The sequence below is a fragment of the Squalius cephalus genome (assembly GCF_949319135.1).
Source record: "Squalius cephalus genome assembly, chromosome: 8".
NCBI lineage: Eukaryota > Metazoa > Chordata > Actinopteri > Cypriniformes > Leuciscidae > Squalius > Squalius cephalus.
The window spans coordinates 9,016,263-9,032,437 of record NC_137129.1 but is presented as its reverse complement, the minus strand read 5'-3'; the positions used below and the strand labels follow the sequence as shown (position 1 = coordinate 9,032,437).

The following is a 16,175-nucleotide window of genomic DNA, read 5'->3' as shown; positions in this document are numbered from 1 at the left end:
CGAAACTGCACACACCAAAGGCTTGTCCCTTTTTGAAGATTTAATGGGGTGTGTCATTATCTCTACTGCTTGTAATTACTGTGCCATTTCCTGTTAACTGTGGCATCCCTGCACGCTCACACACACACACACACACGCCACTTAACAACACGAGAATCAGACAGTTGTACTGCAAGCATTGTTTTAATACAAAAGAGAACAAAAAGGATTTATAATCATAGCTTCTTTACTTTTACACAATTGCACCCCTGTTTCTCTCAGTCATGTCAAAAGAGTAACACAATCAAAAGGTGGATCCTTTCATAGCCCTCACCCCCCCTATGACACAATAAATAAATAAAAATCACCTTTCTTCAGGTATTCATATACTTCAGCTTGTCAAAGACAAGATTCAAAGCGCTGTTTTTAACGGGGGCTGCGCGAGCCGCCCCCATCATCCACTATTTCGGACGCTTCCTTCACGAAAGAAGAAGTAGGAAGCCACTTTTGACGTCATCTAAAGTGTGTAGTCACCGGCAAAAAGGCCACCATTGGAATCAGTAAGCTTCCTGGTCAGTTAACGTCAGAAATGCAATTCATTACGTCAGGAGCGGATGTACAAAAACAAAAAGAAGAGTGATTCCGCTTGTGTTAATACTAGTCATTCTCAAGAGTTGATATGATACTGCAATCACAAATAAATACAGCTCTTTACTCTAGAAAACAAACAAAACGTCAAGATTATAAATTAACCATGAAACAAACATTCACAATTGTAATCATTTTTGCATACTGTGGAAAAGCTCTGTAACATGATGTCTGTAACAAAAGGACACAACTAGACTGCGAAGAAGACTGTGGGTGCGAGTGCGTGAAACTCGTGTGCTGTGCGCAATAGGGGTTCCTTTAAAAGGATCACGTGTGACGTGAAGGATCCAGTCTTCTCGTCACAAGGCTGAGATATGTATCCTCCTCCACTTCCTCTCCTTATTACTGCGTTAATTTACCATGACAGGAACTACCGCACACATACATACACACACACACACACACACACACACACACAAGAGTCCAAAAAGTTCCAAGTGCAGAGGAGGAAAAGGTCTCAGTTTTTAATTGACTTCCTCTTGTTAGCAGTGGTACAGACAAGTGGGCGAGAGGCCAATGTGGAGAGGGCGAGAGTGTCCAACCAAACATCTCCAAAGTGACAACCATGCATGACTGTATGAGGTTTGGAGAGTGACGGGCGGTTGCATATTCATAGTGATGAATAGTGGAAACCCCTGGTGCAGAATTGATGTCCCTCTGCTCACACGGGATGCTCTCCGTCGCACATTCAAGAAAACGAATGTCAGTTAAATTAAGGACATGATGTAGAACACAAATAAGGCAGCATTATGGTAGGTATTAATCTGGGTGGTGTAGCAGTGTGCGGGACGCTGGAGAGGTGAGAGTCGTGTTGGTGTTCTCCTCCTGCTGGTTAAATCAGATCCACCTCAGAGTCAGTCACAGACTTCATTTCTTGCCCGCTGGTGTTTTAGGGCTAGGTGTTTTCTTGGAGATGGTGGGGATTTTGGAGGGTTTGGCCCCAGGCCGGCGAGGGGTGTCTGAGGTGTCGGAGCAAGCCGAGCGAGTCTCCATGAGCTCAGACGTGTCTGAAGCGTCGCTGCCCCTTCGGCTGCTGGCTCGGCTCCCAGCGCGACTCCCTGCGCGACTGGCTGGGCCGCTCGTCGAGGACGGAGTGCGTTTGGTGTCTGATGAAAGAAGACGAATGAAGTTTAAGGGTACAGTAATATAGTACACAAGGATGTATTACAAAATATAAAGGAGAGTCACATAAAAACAATAATGTAATATTAGTAGTGTTGGGAGTATCTACTGAAACCATCTAAAAATAGCAATGCTACTAACTAACCAATTACAAACCAGTAATTGGCTAGTTTATCCAACACATAGAAGTGAATGTGATATATGTGTTGTGCACAAAAGCAAGCAAGCAACATTATAAAACATAATAGGCCTTTATCTCATTTCCTGGTTTCGGAACGTTCGAAATCGCCAAGCAGTGTACTCGCACTTCCGGTGGTTACTTAGTTGCCTTTAGATGAAAAGTAGGTCAGTAAACTTAAATAATCGTGATATAGACCAGTGTCTGTCAATATTAAACCGCATAAAGAGTATTTAAATAGGAATCATGCATGTTCTGCGTGTCTCTGTGAATGAATGGCACAGACGCGCTGTTTCATTTACCACACACACACACACACACACACACACTGAGGCACGCATGACGCTCGCGATGTTTTCAGCCTATATTAGGACATTAACGCACTTCATCAACACAGCCGCTCTGAGAGTCACTTCAGCAGCATTTTAGCTTCATTTGAGAAAAACTATCGTCATATCATAAAACAGAGAGACGGCACGGCAACCCGTCAAAATAAAAGTTTGGTTTGACCTTTGAAGAAAGTTTTGCTTAAATCGTTACATTTTAAATAATTAGTTATAACAATTTAATTAAACCATTAAAATGGAATCAAGAAAACAAAAAAGAAACTTTTGGGAGATGCGAGAGGGAAGTAGTCCAGTGATAATTAACAGGCAGCCATGGTGACCGCAATAACCGGAAGACGCAGTACACTGCTTCAGCAATTTTTCGCGGCTTCTTCCGGCGTTCTATTGTGATGCGATAAAGGCCTATTTATTAGTTTTGGAAAACTGGTTTGTTTTGATGCTTCAATTATTTATTTTTTGTCTTTTTCATATTGATATATTCAGAGCGCAAACACCATCGCACACCTGCAGTGGGAAAAAAGACCATGTAGGTAGGTCAAGTTAAAAAAACAAAACAAACAAAAAAAACCCAAAGAACTCCCGCACAGTATCCGTACTTGCAAAAAAGTATCAAAAATTCTTTATTGGCAACGTTTCGGTCTCATGACCTTCATCAGGCACATTATGGCACGTGATTTGATGTGCCTGATGAAGGTCATGAGACCGAGACGTTGCCAATAAAGAATTTTTGATACTTTTTTGCAAGTACGGATAGTGTGCGGGAGTTCTTCATATTGATATATTGAAATGCTGATTTTCATCACTATAGTTTGACTAATATACACTTCTGTGGTTTCTAGTTTCATTAGTTTCAGAATTTAATGTAAATTAATTGCTACACTGTTTTGCTATATGCTATATACTATCTTGGACAAAAACAATGTCAAAGTATGCCATTGGACAGTTCTACATTTATAATAGTGTTGTGCTGCAGGATTGAGTGTTTTTGGTTAAATGTCTGAAATAAAGTTTGTGATGAACACAAGCTCAAGATATTTTCACGTTTTATTCTGTGACATAAAATACATCAGTAATACCCCACTTGTGATTTTTTGAAGCTTTTATGTGGCTTAAAAAAGGTGGCTGCTAACAAGTGGCTAAATGGGACTACAAAGATTTTCCGGGACATTAAACGTCATCACGCTGAAGAGGTAAACTCATCTACTCGCTTGTTTCATCTTTACAGCGTTGTGTTTATACTCGTGCTCTTGCGAACTATTCTAACTCAGTTTCCAACTTGTAGATCTTAAAGATTTTTCGGAAGCTTAGTGATGGTGATGGTGAAGTCATGTGACCATGGTGCAGTTTGTTTATAGCCTACATTTAGATTTTTTGCTTCTGTTGATTGTATTTATGCTTCAAAATTCATAAAAGTTGTTCATTTGTGAAAATTGTACTGAACAAAACGTGTAAGAATCATACAATTTAGTTGGCTGAAGCACTAACATATAATACATTGCCCACTAAATAGCTTCAGAATACTGTTATTAGCTACATTTTCCTGAAGGGTCTGTTTGAACCAACACTGGATATCATATCAATTTAAAACTACTGTGCTGCAGTTGTGACTGAGTGAAGCCGTGAAGCAGTACATGGTTTCGTACCGGAGCGTCCAGGTTTAGCAGCGGTTGGTGTTCCACCGTTCTCACCAGTTAAGGAGCCACGGCTGGAATGGAAAGTTGGTCTCTTCAGTTTAGTTGTGGAGCCTCCCTGTAAAGAGAGAAGGTTTATTACAAAATGGCAGATCTACCTGTGTATCTACAGATAATAAGCCTAACAGATAAGTCTGGTAAAATTTTGTTAAAAATAACTGGAAACCAGGCGAAACATCCAGCTGCTTTCGTCTACGCTCTACCATGACATGGATGAATCTGTCGACTGTCATAACATAAAATGGCTTAACAGAATAATTCCTATATGAACATAAAAGTAACGTTTATGCAAATAAATGTATTGCATCTTTGTTTTCTGTACTGGAGATTACACAGCATAAGGTCACAGATTTTCTGCACTGTTCTCTGGGTCATCTACCTCAGCTCCTTCCCATTTGTTAAGATCAGGCCGCTCTTAAAGCTTTTATTGTTAGTGTGCTAGGGCACTGGGAGGGGGCAGTGTGTTACCTCATGCCCAGGGGTCTGGCTGTGCTCTGGGCAGGACTGGCACTTGGTTGGAGTTGGAGTTTTACTGTGTGCCAGCCAGGGCTTGGCATAGTCACGAGATTGGGATTGGGAGGACTGGGAAATGCGGCAGCAAAAAGGACAAGGAATAGCGGAGTAGCAAAAAAAAAAAAAAAAAGCAGTGGGAAGAAGCCAGGATAATCGGAAAAAGAGTAAAGTAGAGGGAGGCGATGCAGCACAGCAGAGCGCAGTGTTTTTGTAGGTGGAGATGAGCGCAAACAGGGTGGAAGGCACATTTTCCAAGCAAGGGAGGGGAGAGGGACAAAAAGACAAAGAACAAATAAAAATTTCACAGATGACAATATGATTCTGACATGCAGAGACAATAGTGATCATGTCCTGACCCCGAAACAACAATCAGAGACAAAGAGAAACCATCCACCAAAAAGACAGCGGCCTTGCCAGGTAATTGCATAAAGTTTATTATATATATATATATATATATATACCGTATATATATATTTTTTTATAACAATAACATTAAAAAGTTTGGGCTCAGATTTAAGATTTTTCAAAGAAGTCTATTATGCTCATCAAGGCTGCATTTATTTGATCAAAATACATTAAAACAGCAATTATGTGAAATATATTATTGCAATAAAAAGCTGAATTTTCAGCATCATTACTCCAGTCTTCAGTGTTACATGATCCTTCAGAAATCATTTTAATATGCTGACTTGATGCTCAAGAAACATTTATTTATTTAAACATAATTTATTTATAACTTATAAAAGCTCTGTACTAAATCTGAGAATATTTTCTAAGATCTATCTTTTCAGTCTTTAAAATTTAGTTGACAACATAAAACACAAGCAATCACACACATACTGGAACATACAGATGTAGGCAAAGACCATGATTATTAATCAGATATGAAGTATGATGTTATGTTAAGTGACAAATGACATTTATCATCAAACCTTTTGCAAGAGAGTCTTTTTACAGTTGAGCACAACTATATTTACTAAGATCTTGTGCTGCGTATATATATGGCGTTTGGATGATCATTAAAAGTAAATAGCTGCAAAGGTATTTCCAACTTCGTTTTACTTTTAAGCGAATAACAAAAAAGAACTTTGTATACGGGGCCTTGAATCACGTTCAGTCTCTTGTGTTACGTGTGCGAGCTTAACGACTACTGGTGTAGCTGATAACAAGGGTTTCTGAATTTTACATCTAGCCGCTAAGATTTTATCTCTTGTTTTTGTAAAATGCTAAACATCATTAGATTCTGCAAATGGTGTCTAAACAAATGCTTGTAAACAAGCACAATTGTATATCTAGATAAATTGTGACTAAATGTACACCACAGTTCAAAAGTTCGGGGTTGGTAAGACTGTTTTTAAAAATCTCTTATACTCACCAAGGTTGCATTTATTTTGACCAAAATTACAGCAAAAACAGTAATAATTTTTATAATAACTTTTTTTCTATTTTAATGTATTTTGAAATGTAATTTATTCAAAGCTGAATTTTTGCAAGTGTTTAATGTCACTTTTGATCAATTTAATGCATCCTTGCTGAATAAAACTATTAATTTTGTAAAAAAAAAAAAAAAACCTTACTGACCACAAACTTTTGAACAGTAGTGTATGATACAACAAGAAAAATGTTTGAGACTGAGGTTACCCTCTAATTTTTTATGAAGACATTAGTATACAAGACACAACAAACAGTAAGTATGGGTTATTATAAGCCTATGCAGTGTAATATGGTGACACTCACCCTTGAGGATGCTGTGGGAGTTGCGGGTGCAGAGGGCAGAGAGGCGCAGCTGTGGGCACTGTGTGACGCCGACGAAGACGAGCGGGTGGGTGAGGCCGTGCGCGACGAAGGTTTGGATCGACGCCCCCGGGACCGGAAGGCCGCCAGACCCTGCGTAGCTCCCTCTGGAAGAATGAACTTCTCTCGAAGCTCCAGGTTGGTGCGTCCCCGAGCTGTAGTAAATGAAAGGAGGAGAAAGAAAGCTGTAAGGGACGATGATCAGGTGGTGAGCAGTGCGAGTGGAGAGACTCAACACTTCCTCTGGCCACTGCTTTGACTCAATGCAGACAGAGGGATCGGTATACCCACTTTAAAAGCGGTCAGTGAACGTGGTGGACACGATGCAGGGGGTTAACAGTGAGTCATTGAGCAAGCATCCTCAAAACAAGAACTCAATAAAAAATAAAAAAAAGCACAGCTTCCCTCAGCCCACCACGTAAACCAGTGCACGCGCATAAACAGCATCGACAGATACCTGAGGGTCATGCCTGATAATGCTTTTAGCAAACACTGAAAACCAACACAAGCCTTCACAGAACATTCTCAATAACAGATACAAAACACAGCAGCCCTTGCAAAACACACAGACCAGAGCAGCCAGCTGAGAGAGAGAGAGAGAGAGAGAGAGAGAGAGAGAGAGAGAGAGAGAGAGAGAGAGAGAGAGAGAGAGAGAGATGGGCTGTGCGCACTGGCAGTAGCTGTGGTCAGAATTTGTCTGTTATTCCTTCAAGACATCAGTGTTGAGGAGTAACTAACTAAATTCACAGACAATTCATTTTCAGTAGCGTTATAGTGGAACATAACACGTAGCCTTACAGACAAGCAAAATGAGACAATCAAACACACGCTCCTAAACTATCCCCTTTCTCTAAAGTAGCATTAAGAAGTGGGATTCGTTTTGTTTGGGTAATTCATTGTGCAAAGTCCCTATTAAAAAAAGGTCTTCATTCATTGAAATAAATCTGAAATTAATTCAAATATAAATATTAGAAAGTAAACCAACAAGCAAAATTTTACATTTTTGCTTTGGAAACAAAGTGAATATGCTTGCCAATATATTACTAAAAACTAAACTAAAATGAAACGAAAAATAAAAAAAGATAATTCAAAATATAAATAAATTCTATGATAGTATATAAATAATCCTCCAGTTTCATTAGTTGTATTTATGAACAAATGTATCTGCTGCTTTATTATCTAATAAATTTCTTTTTTTGTGAGATATTTTGCTTGAAAAGTAAGCTTGTGCTATCTTTCTTAAAATAAATGCCACTTGCTTTGACATTGTCACACAAAGCAAAGAAACCCGAAACACTTTTAAGTGAGGCTGATGTGTACAAAAAACCATTTAGGGTCACTGTGGTTATTTAACAAGATCCCGCCCTTCTAAATAGTTTCAGTGTTTTTAGATACTTTTTGTTGTTATTTTGTAGTGCGGCTAATTAATTTTTCAAAAGTGCAGCTTGACTGTAGTTCAACTCCTTTCAATTATAAGAAGCTTTTAGCTTGGCTGTTTCAAAGTAGCTTCCCCAACACTGCATGACACTCACTTTTCCATCAAACCCAGTAAGAGCAGGGCAGTTGATAACTACCACACCATATAATTTCCTCCCCTCAAAGCAGGTGGGGCCTGTAATCCATTTCTCCATGAGTAATTGCTCTTTAAGAGTTGCTTCAAACAATATTAGAAACCCCAAGCCTGGCCACACCCTGGTCCTGGATGCTTTTTCATTTGCAATATTCATCCAGGACACACATGAAAGGAATCGAGCCCAGGCCTAGCCAAGCCTGGTTTGAATGGTTAGCATGATGCTAGCAGACACATAGACCTCACATAGTCCTTACGCTCTCGCACACGCCACACATACTAAGAAACAGCAGTGATGGGATGGATCAGAAGCTGGACAAAAAGGTTTAGAGGCTCAGAATGGAATAGACAGACAGATGTAGTCAAACAGGAAAGGAGTTTAGAGGTGAGAAAGGAGAGGGAATGAGGTACCTCTGCAGCAGAAATAGCCAGGAGTAACCGTCACTGAGAGACACAAGAGACAACATGAAAAACACGCATTCACACAGAAAGAGTCATACACACACTCACGTTCTGTTGAAAGGGATAGTTCACTCAAAAACCAAAATTCACCATTTACTCTACTCACCTTCAAGTCGTACCAAACATGTACGATTTTCCAAAAGAAGATATTTAGCAGAAGTCAATCACCTTATATTCACATTATTTACATTAAACCTAGCGTTTCTTCTCCATTTACTTGGAAAAGAGCAGCATAAACATTATTCAAAATATCTTTTATGTTCTACAAAAGAAAGTCATACGTGTTCAGAACGACATGAGAATTAAAATTTTTGGGTGAACTTGTCCGTTAAGACCTCTTGCTTTGCAACAAAAGGGAATAAACTGTCTACAAACACCATTTTTGGAATATAAATACTGTATGCATTAAGTAGTATTTTAAATCAAAATGCAGGAAGTGATGTAAATGGCTGAGTCAGAATTCTCAAAGCACAATTGGTTCGTAATGAGCACCAGGCGTGAGGGTTAGGTCAGTGTCACGGTCAGCAAAGCACAGCAAAGCAACAAAGAACCAAACGAAGTGTGAGTGAAACAGAGGCAAAGAGAGGGGAAACCAAACAAGTGAAAAAGAAGAAAATCAGAACGAGAAGGAGAGAGAAAACCCAACCTATGCGAGATGATATGGAGCTGCTGGAGTCAGAACGCAGGATTTTTAGTCCTGGATGTTGCACTGGGGAGAGAGAAAGAGAGATAGGGGACGGGGCAGAGAAAGAGGGAGGGAGAGACCTAAGGAACATGCACCATGCACTATAATTGTATCAAATAAAAATAGGAGGATGACAGGGAGAAAGAATGGGCCAAATGTGTAGGCCATGCATATAAAAATAACCACCGTGGAAAAGAGGTCAGGAAGTAATGGGGAAGTGATGGAAGATGAGATGAAAGTGAACTCCGATTGTACTGAAAAGATGAGAAACTCATCGAAGAGAATGAATACAAGAGTGAAAGATGATGAAGATTATGAATAAGACTAATGAGGGTAACAAGAATAATGCTGTGTGAACTGTCTTGTGAGAGTGTTTCTGGAAACCTCTTTTCCATGTACCTAAAGAGCAAGTTTCCTCCAGCTGTTGTGTGGGACTTACCTCGACAAGGGTCGTTCTTCACCAAGAATTCATCCAGCGCCATCCACCCACCTCCAACACGAACCATGACTGTACTGCGCAGGATTCGCACAAGACGCAGCTGCTGTGAGTCTCCGAACTGAGGGAAGACAGGAAAGAGGAGGAAGAGTGGAGAGGAACCAACATGGATAAGAGAGGGAAGAGGACGGACAGACAGACAGATAAAAGGATTATACATTTAGAATGTCTTTTAAAGGGATAGTTCACCCACAAATTAAAATTCTACTCGTGTTGTTCCAAACCTGGTATGATTTAAAGAATTTTTACGAATTTGTCTTTTCCAAACAACGATCTGCGTGAAGATTTCTCAAAATATCTTTGTTCCACATAAAAAACAACACTGAAGTTTGGAATGACATAGTAATGTGAACTACATTGGGTGAACCATTCCTTTAAGATCATATTCAAATTAGTTAATTATACAAATTATATACTGAAGCACCAAGCAAATCAAAGGAAATCACACTGCAACATGCAGCAAACCACATTTTTAAAGATTTTTGTTAGAGCTTGCCCAGCTCAAATCCCATCTCTACAATAAACACCACACCACAGCAATTCTCTGGAAGTTTTCCCTGATCGTTTGTCCTTTTTTACTTCAAAGAATTGCTTTGGTTGAAGGTTTATTTTCTAAGTCAAGAAAACAGCCACAGGATCATTTTCCTCCACCAAAAGCCAAAAACCCCTAAAATCATAATAGAAGGGCCTGTAAATCTGAATCATTTCCTGATCATGATAAATAATTTTCAATAAAAAACAAGCACATCCCAACCACAACACGTAAGCTGAACCTTTGAAATCTGCCACTGGATTTGGAGGGCGTATATAAATGCATTTAATATTTTGGCATTAGCACTGCAATTTTTGTCTCTCAGACAGGAAATGCCCGCTGAGTAAGCAGGAAGAGACTAAAGAAATCCCCATTTCAGAGAGCAGCCAAGAATGTGGGCTGTCCACAGGGAATTCTTAGCTAGTCCATGCAGAAACTGTCCAGAACTGATTTAGATCTGGCTGTCTGAAAAAGCTTGTGGGAAACTGTGCAGAGGCAACAGATTTCAGAGGACATGTCACAAACACACCGCTCACTTTACCTGATTCCCAAGGAAGAACTACAATAAGTCCGGTGCACATGGAGGAGGAATAAAACAAGAAGAAAGAAAAAGAAAAAAGAGATTGAAATAACAGATAAAGACATACACACACATTGACCTTTTTTGTTGGTATAATGATTCATGTCCTATTAACTATTCCAAACAGCATACAATGGAGAAAATGCCAATGGGAGGCATGGTGATTTGTTGCTATGAGTGCTTGTGAATGGATGCTTAAAAAACAAACACAATGAGGACAGCACAGCAGGTGTAGTAGTAAAGAGATAGACAAAGATGGACAAACATCAGGATGTGGAGTTAGCATCGTGGATCTGTAGCCTGTGCAATGCAACAAGTTAGTAAACACTCTTGTCAAAGATCATTAACCGCACTGGATAATGATGCTGGGGTGTGAAAGACCACCCATTGACCATGACTGCAATTGCTAGAACAATAGGTAGATCATTAGTTGGGTGGTGAAAAGCACACACAACATACAGATGTTGCTGTGAAGTGTTATGGTGGTATTGCGTACACACACAAAACTGCCAAATGCACCTTTATTCCAAAATGGCCAAGTCATACTGACGTAACTGAAAGAGTGCTGGTTAGAGTCGTAATATTATAATTGCAAGCTTAGGGATGATCTGAATGAGGAGGTGCGATGATAACATAGCAGTGGTGAGTGCTATTCTCATTTATAATGTATAATATATAATTATATTATATATAATTCTTGCTTGACAAGTACTGTTGGGCTCCAGATTCTCACCCTGTACTTGTTCTCTCCGATCTGCTCCACCTGAAACCTCTTGGCACATTTGCATTGAGCCACTTGTCTGGTGACCTGGGATACAAAAAATGGATTTTATTCAAAACTACATAATGATGCCAAACCCACTAAATTAATTTTCTTGTCATCGTCCAAACCTCATCCTCGATTTTATCAGCATCTGTTGTGGGTCTGTAAGCATCTTTGTTGGGGTGCAAAGCAGCTACAAATTCATAGTAGTCGATGTAGCCATCACAATCACGGTCAAAGATATCAGCAACAGCCGTCATCTCCAGCTTGCTGGTAGGGAACTCTGCAAACAAAATATATAGTTAAACTGACATTAAAATAAAGGCTCATGAAACTGAAGATTACAGGCAAGTACATGCGCCCGTACTTGATGCCAAGATGCCATCGATAAACTCCTGGCGTGTGATTTTTCCGTCCTGGTCCTTGTCGATGCGTCTGAAGAAGTCCATGACGCGAGACTTCTTGTGGTTCATCCAGCGCATGTATTTCTTCCTCCACACATCAAAGTCAAAGTTGGCAAACTCTTTAAGCTAAAGATGGAGAAAGCTCATTACTTCTACTGTTAAGATTTTATGACTTTTAAATCACTTATTTCATTACTAGTACACAAGGTAACATTTAAAAAGTATATGTAAAATAGATGCAGTACCTCCTCTAGTCTGTCGAGGGCATCATTGAGCTTTCGCTGGCGATCGAGTGCGAGCAGCCACACCTGTTGCCAGCGAGAGCAGAGCTGGGTGAGGCGAGGGTTACCACCGGTTACCTGTACCGAGTGCTGTTGTTGCTGCTGCTGCTGCTGTTTCCCTGTAAGCAGGGCACAGAAAAATATGTTCAGTTTTCAAAAATTGCAAACTACTGTACTAAGCAATTTCTGCTTTATATTAGTTTATACAGAGTTCTAAAAAAAAATGTATCATGGTTTCCACAAAAATATTAAGCAGCACAACAGTTTTCAACATTAATAATATTAAGGAGCATTTCTTGAGCAACAAATCAGCATATTAGAATGATTTCTTAAGGATCATTTGACACTGTAGACCGCAAAATTAGCTTTGCAATCACATGAATAAATTAAAATACATTTGAATTGAAAACATTTATTTTAAATTGTAATTATATTTCACAATATTACTTTTTTCCCCTGTATTTTTGATTAAATAAATGTTGAGAATAGGGGACATTAAAAAACAATTGTACCGACCCTAAACGTTTGAACAGTAGTTTATGTAAAGATTTGTGTTTGAATGCATGCGTGCAGCTGAGGATAAAGTTTCTTACGGGCCCCTCTCCTGTCTGACAGACTGCTGGGATGTTCTGCTGGTTTCCTCTTGTATGTCTTTGTAACTTTGTCAACATCAGGCTGTTTTCGGGTCATCTCTTCCATAAACACCTGATAGAAGAAAACAAAAATACTAAGAAACATCTCAGCAATAAACAATGCAATTAATATTAAAAGACTTTGTGTTAATATTAAAATGATTGGGTCTCACTCACCTGGTGCTCTGTGATGAGTGTCTTCAGTTGAGGGATGTCCTGGGGGAGTGGTTCAGTATCACGCTGCACCAGTGTGGTCTCCGCCCACTGTAGCCATGACAACAGCTCCTCCAGTAGTGAAGCATTGTTGAGCAATTCAGCAAGAGCCGTCTCCAAGCGCTGGTCGTGCTGTTTGGCCCATGTCAGCACCTGTACAGCAAACATAATCATAAGCATTTCAGACCTGTTCTATTAGGCTTGATGCTTATTTGTCTAACTAGTGGCCTAGACAGACTTCTGATGCCACAGTTTAGATTTTTCTCACTACTCACCTCTTCAAAGCGAGCTCTGATGATGGTGTTCCAGTGTTTGATGGTGGTGATGCAGTCTGGGTGGCACACAGCTAGAATGGCTTCGCCCATGCCAGCAGCTTTATTCACATCCACTCTCTTCTCCTCCACCGTCTGCATGAAATCTCGGTGCGTGTGCAGTAGCGCCTGCAGAGTCTCTACCTCCTCTGGCAGGACGCCACGGAAACGCAAGGTTTGCTCCGCCTCCGACAGCCACTCCAGCAACATCTGAACAGCTGTGCGGAACTCCTCTGCCTGCAGAAAAAGAGAGAAAAAGAGATAGTCATTAGAAAATATTAACACTGCTCTTGGTTTCATTCAAAGAACGGTCAGACGTACCTGTTTGAGAGCCTGCTGGAGGCGAGTCTGTTTTATAACGGACAGGGCACAGACTGTTTCCCAGCGGTTGCTAAGCTCCTGCAGTTGAACTTTGACCCAGGCGGTGTCGTCCCGGCCCGTCTCCATCAGCTCTCGAGCGGACCGCTTCAGAGCCTGCACACTACTGGTCCTTTTCCCCAGCTCCTTCTGGAAGACCTAAGGAACAATAAATACAGCACTACCACTAAGAAACTGTCCTACTCAGAAATGATTTTCAGAAAGTCTCATTCAAGCCTCACTGCGTCAATAAGGCAGGGTTCTTTTCAAACATTATATTTTGGTTTTCAAGGACCACACTAAAAGATCTCATTTACATACATATACATACACATACATACATACATACATACATACATACATACATACATATATATATATATATATATATATATATATATATATATATATATATATATATATATATATATATATATAAAGTTTTGGAAAATATGTTCAAAAAGATCTTAAATTGATTTGAAATGAATTTGAAAATGAAAGGAAATTTGTTTATGCAAATCTTCAAATTTCATGTCATCTTTAAAACAAAGATTCCCCAAGAATCACCCCATTAGTACCTTATGAGAATCCATGAGGTTGGAAACGAGATCCAGATCTCCATGGACAGGCTGGTCCTCTGCAAGCTGAGGTTCCACACGATACAGCCAGTCAACAAGTGCCTGGAGAGCCTCAGCGAACTGACCTGAGAACAAGAGGGCTTCCTCCAACTTGTGTTGCCTGAGAAGAAAAACATCTCAAATTATTTATTTCAGTTCCTTCTACATCCAATCATATTCCAAATGGGTAATTCCAGTCCTTCTCACCTCTCCACACTCTTTCCACACACCGTGTCCCATTTGTCACGGACCTCGCCCAACAAATGATCCAGTTTTTGTGTGTCTGACGGCAGTGTGGCCTTGTCTCTCATGGCCTTCCCAGAGCGCACTGTGGTGTCATACACTGGCTGCTTGGAGCCAAGAGACTTCTGGAAATCCTAAAGTACAGTGATTAAAAGATAGAGGGCATAAGAGATAAGGCTTAAAGTTTTCAGCTTCACAAAACTCTTTAATGCTGCAATGCTGTACCTTATGTTTGGCCAGTTGGATTTTAATCTTGTCAGGTTCATTAGAGATTTCCAGCTCAGAGTCCAGTCTGCTCTCTGCTTCCTCCAACCAGTCTGTCAGCTTCCTCCAGGCCTCATGAAACTAGACAAGAGAAGATTGCCAGCATCAGAAACTGAGAGAGGTATGATCAGAGCAACAGACAGAGTGAAGTAAACCAAACAGTACCTGTTTGGCTCTCTTGCGGGCCTCATCGAGGTGGCGTCCTCTGTCTAGTGATCTCTGCACAAGTTTGTCCCAGCGGGCCTGTACGCTGAGCAGCAGGTTCTTGATGAGAACCACATCCTGTTTGAGACTGGCAAATCGCAGCTGAGAGCCAGCTTTCTCTAGAGCCAGAACCTGCTCTCTGTGAGTGTTCACCTCATTCACAAACACCTGAAATACAAGACAAGATAAGGACTCAAGTTTCCCAAAAGTATTCAATTGTGAAGGTATTTTACATAAACGGGAACATCAAAAGCAAAAAATATATATACTACCGTTCAAATGTTTGGGGTCTTTAAGATTTTTTAATGTTTTTGAAAGTGGCATTTATTTTAGATATAAATATTGAACAAACAAAACTAAGTAAACCACATTTTGTACCAACCTTGTGCTCATCTATCTGGAATAGGACAGTGTCGAGAATGAGACTGGGTGGCTGAGCCATGTTGAGAGTCTGCTCTGCCTGTGTCAACCAGTTTATGGTGTCCTGCAGGGAGGATTGGAATCCTGTCGCCAGTGAGACAGCTTCCTCCAGTTTACCCTGTGAAAAGAGATGGACACAGAGACAGAACTATAAGGATTGGAAGGCAGAATAAGATATTTCATGAACCTGTTAATAAATTAAAGAAACCGCTTTTTAAACATGAATGTAACGTCATAAATCAGTCTTTGGTTCCCTCACCCTTCTGTCATCCATTTTGGCATTGAAACTGGCCCACTTGTTCTGTAGCATGGCCAGGTTCTGTTGGGTCTGGGTGGTACCAGGTCCGGCATCCTCCCCTCCTCTGGCCAGAAGAATGGACTCTCCCTTATCCAGCAGTCGATGATACTGATCACCCCTGTGAGTCAACTGAGCCTGGAGCTCCTATAAACGGGACAGAGGAAGATAAGTTGATTAGTCAACAAACATTGTCATTGTTAACTAAAACTATTTTCATTAATTAAAATAAAGCTGAAATAAAATAAAAATGAAAAACTTAAATATTGTTGCCTTGGTAACTAATTGAAATAAAAATAAATTAAATCCAAATAGAGATTAAAAAATCTAAAACTAATAAAAATGGCAAAAGCACATAGCGAAATTACAAAATATTATTCATAATAGAATGCAAATGCAGTATTTAACATGTTATGTAAATGTTTTGTGATTTCTTGTTATTTCCCTAGAATGCTAAATAAATGAATAAATGAATAAATAAATAAATATGTAAAACTGTTTCCTATCATTTGAAATTGTTATAAGAAGTTGTATGTTTGAGGGTGGTTTGATCTCTAATGGGTGGAATAGAGGT

At 39.9% G+C, this 16,175-nt stretch overlaps 1 protein-coding gene across 21 annotated transcripts in view; it reads right to left on the bottom strand.

Annotated features, from left to right (window-relative positions):
* Positions 1 to 368: 368 nt before the first annotated feature.
* macf1a (microtubule actin crosslinking factor 1a) overlaps positions 369 to 16,175 on the bottom strand; it is a 172,741-nt gene continuing 156,934 nt past the window's right edge. For 10 of the 21 annotated variants that reach the window (XM_079877833.1, XM_079877826.1, XM_079877827.1 and 7 more), the window contains 22 exons: positions 15,566 to 15,748; positions 15,269 to 15,424; positions 14,848 to 15,054; positions 14,644 to 14,763; positions 14,383 to 14,552; positions 14,137 to 14,296; positions 13,523 to 13,717; positions 13,166 to 13,438; positions 12,855 to 13,043; positions 12,639 to 12,750; positions 12,010 to 12,164; positions 11,728 to 11,890; positions 11,489 to 11,643; positions 11,331 to 11,405; positions 10,559 to 10,576; positions 9,429 to 9,546; positions 8,951 to 9,013; positions 8,254 to 8,286; positions 6,216 to 6,427; positions 4,434 to 4,547; positions 3,918 to 4,023; positions 369 to 1,733 (listed from right to left, as the gene is read on the bottom strand). In XM_079877833.1, the coding sequence (XP_079733959.1) occupies positions 1,495 to 1,733; positions 3,918 to 4,023; positions 4,434 to 4,547; positions 6,216 to 6,427; positions 8,254 to 8,286; positions 8,951 to 9,013; positions 9,429 to 9,546; positions 10,559 to 10,576; positions 11,331 to 11,405; positions 11,489 to 11,643; positions 11,728 to 11,890; positions 12,010 to 12,164; positions 12,639 to 12,750; positions 12,855 to 13,043; positions 13,166 to 13,438; positions 13,523 to 13,717; positions 14,137 to 14,296; positions 14,383 to 14,552; positions 14,644 to 14,763; positions 14,848 to 15,054; positions 15,269 to 15,424; positions 15,566 to 15,748 (3,216 nt within the window). In that variant the 3' untranslated portion in view covers positions 369 to 1,494. The remainder of the gene's footprint in view (positions 1,734 to 3,917; positions 4,024 to 4,433; positions 4,548 to 6,215; positions 6,428 to 8,253; positions 8,287 to 8,950; positions 9,014 to 9,428; positions 9,547 to 10,558; positions 10,577 to 11,330; positions 11,406 to 11,488; positions 11,644 to 11,727; positions 11,891 to 12,009; positions 12,165 to 12,638; positions 12,751 to 12,854; positions 13,044 to 13,165; positions 13,439 to 13,522; positions 13,718 to 14,136; positions 14,297 to 14,382; positions 14,553 to 14,643; positions 14,764 to 14,847; positions 15,055 to 15,268; positions 15,425 to 15,565; positions 15,749 to 16,175) is intronic. The other 11 variants (XM_079877834.1, XM_079877835.1, XM_079877839.1 and 8 more) reach the window with 10 other exon arrangements.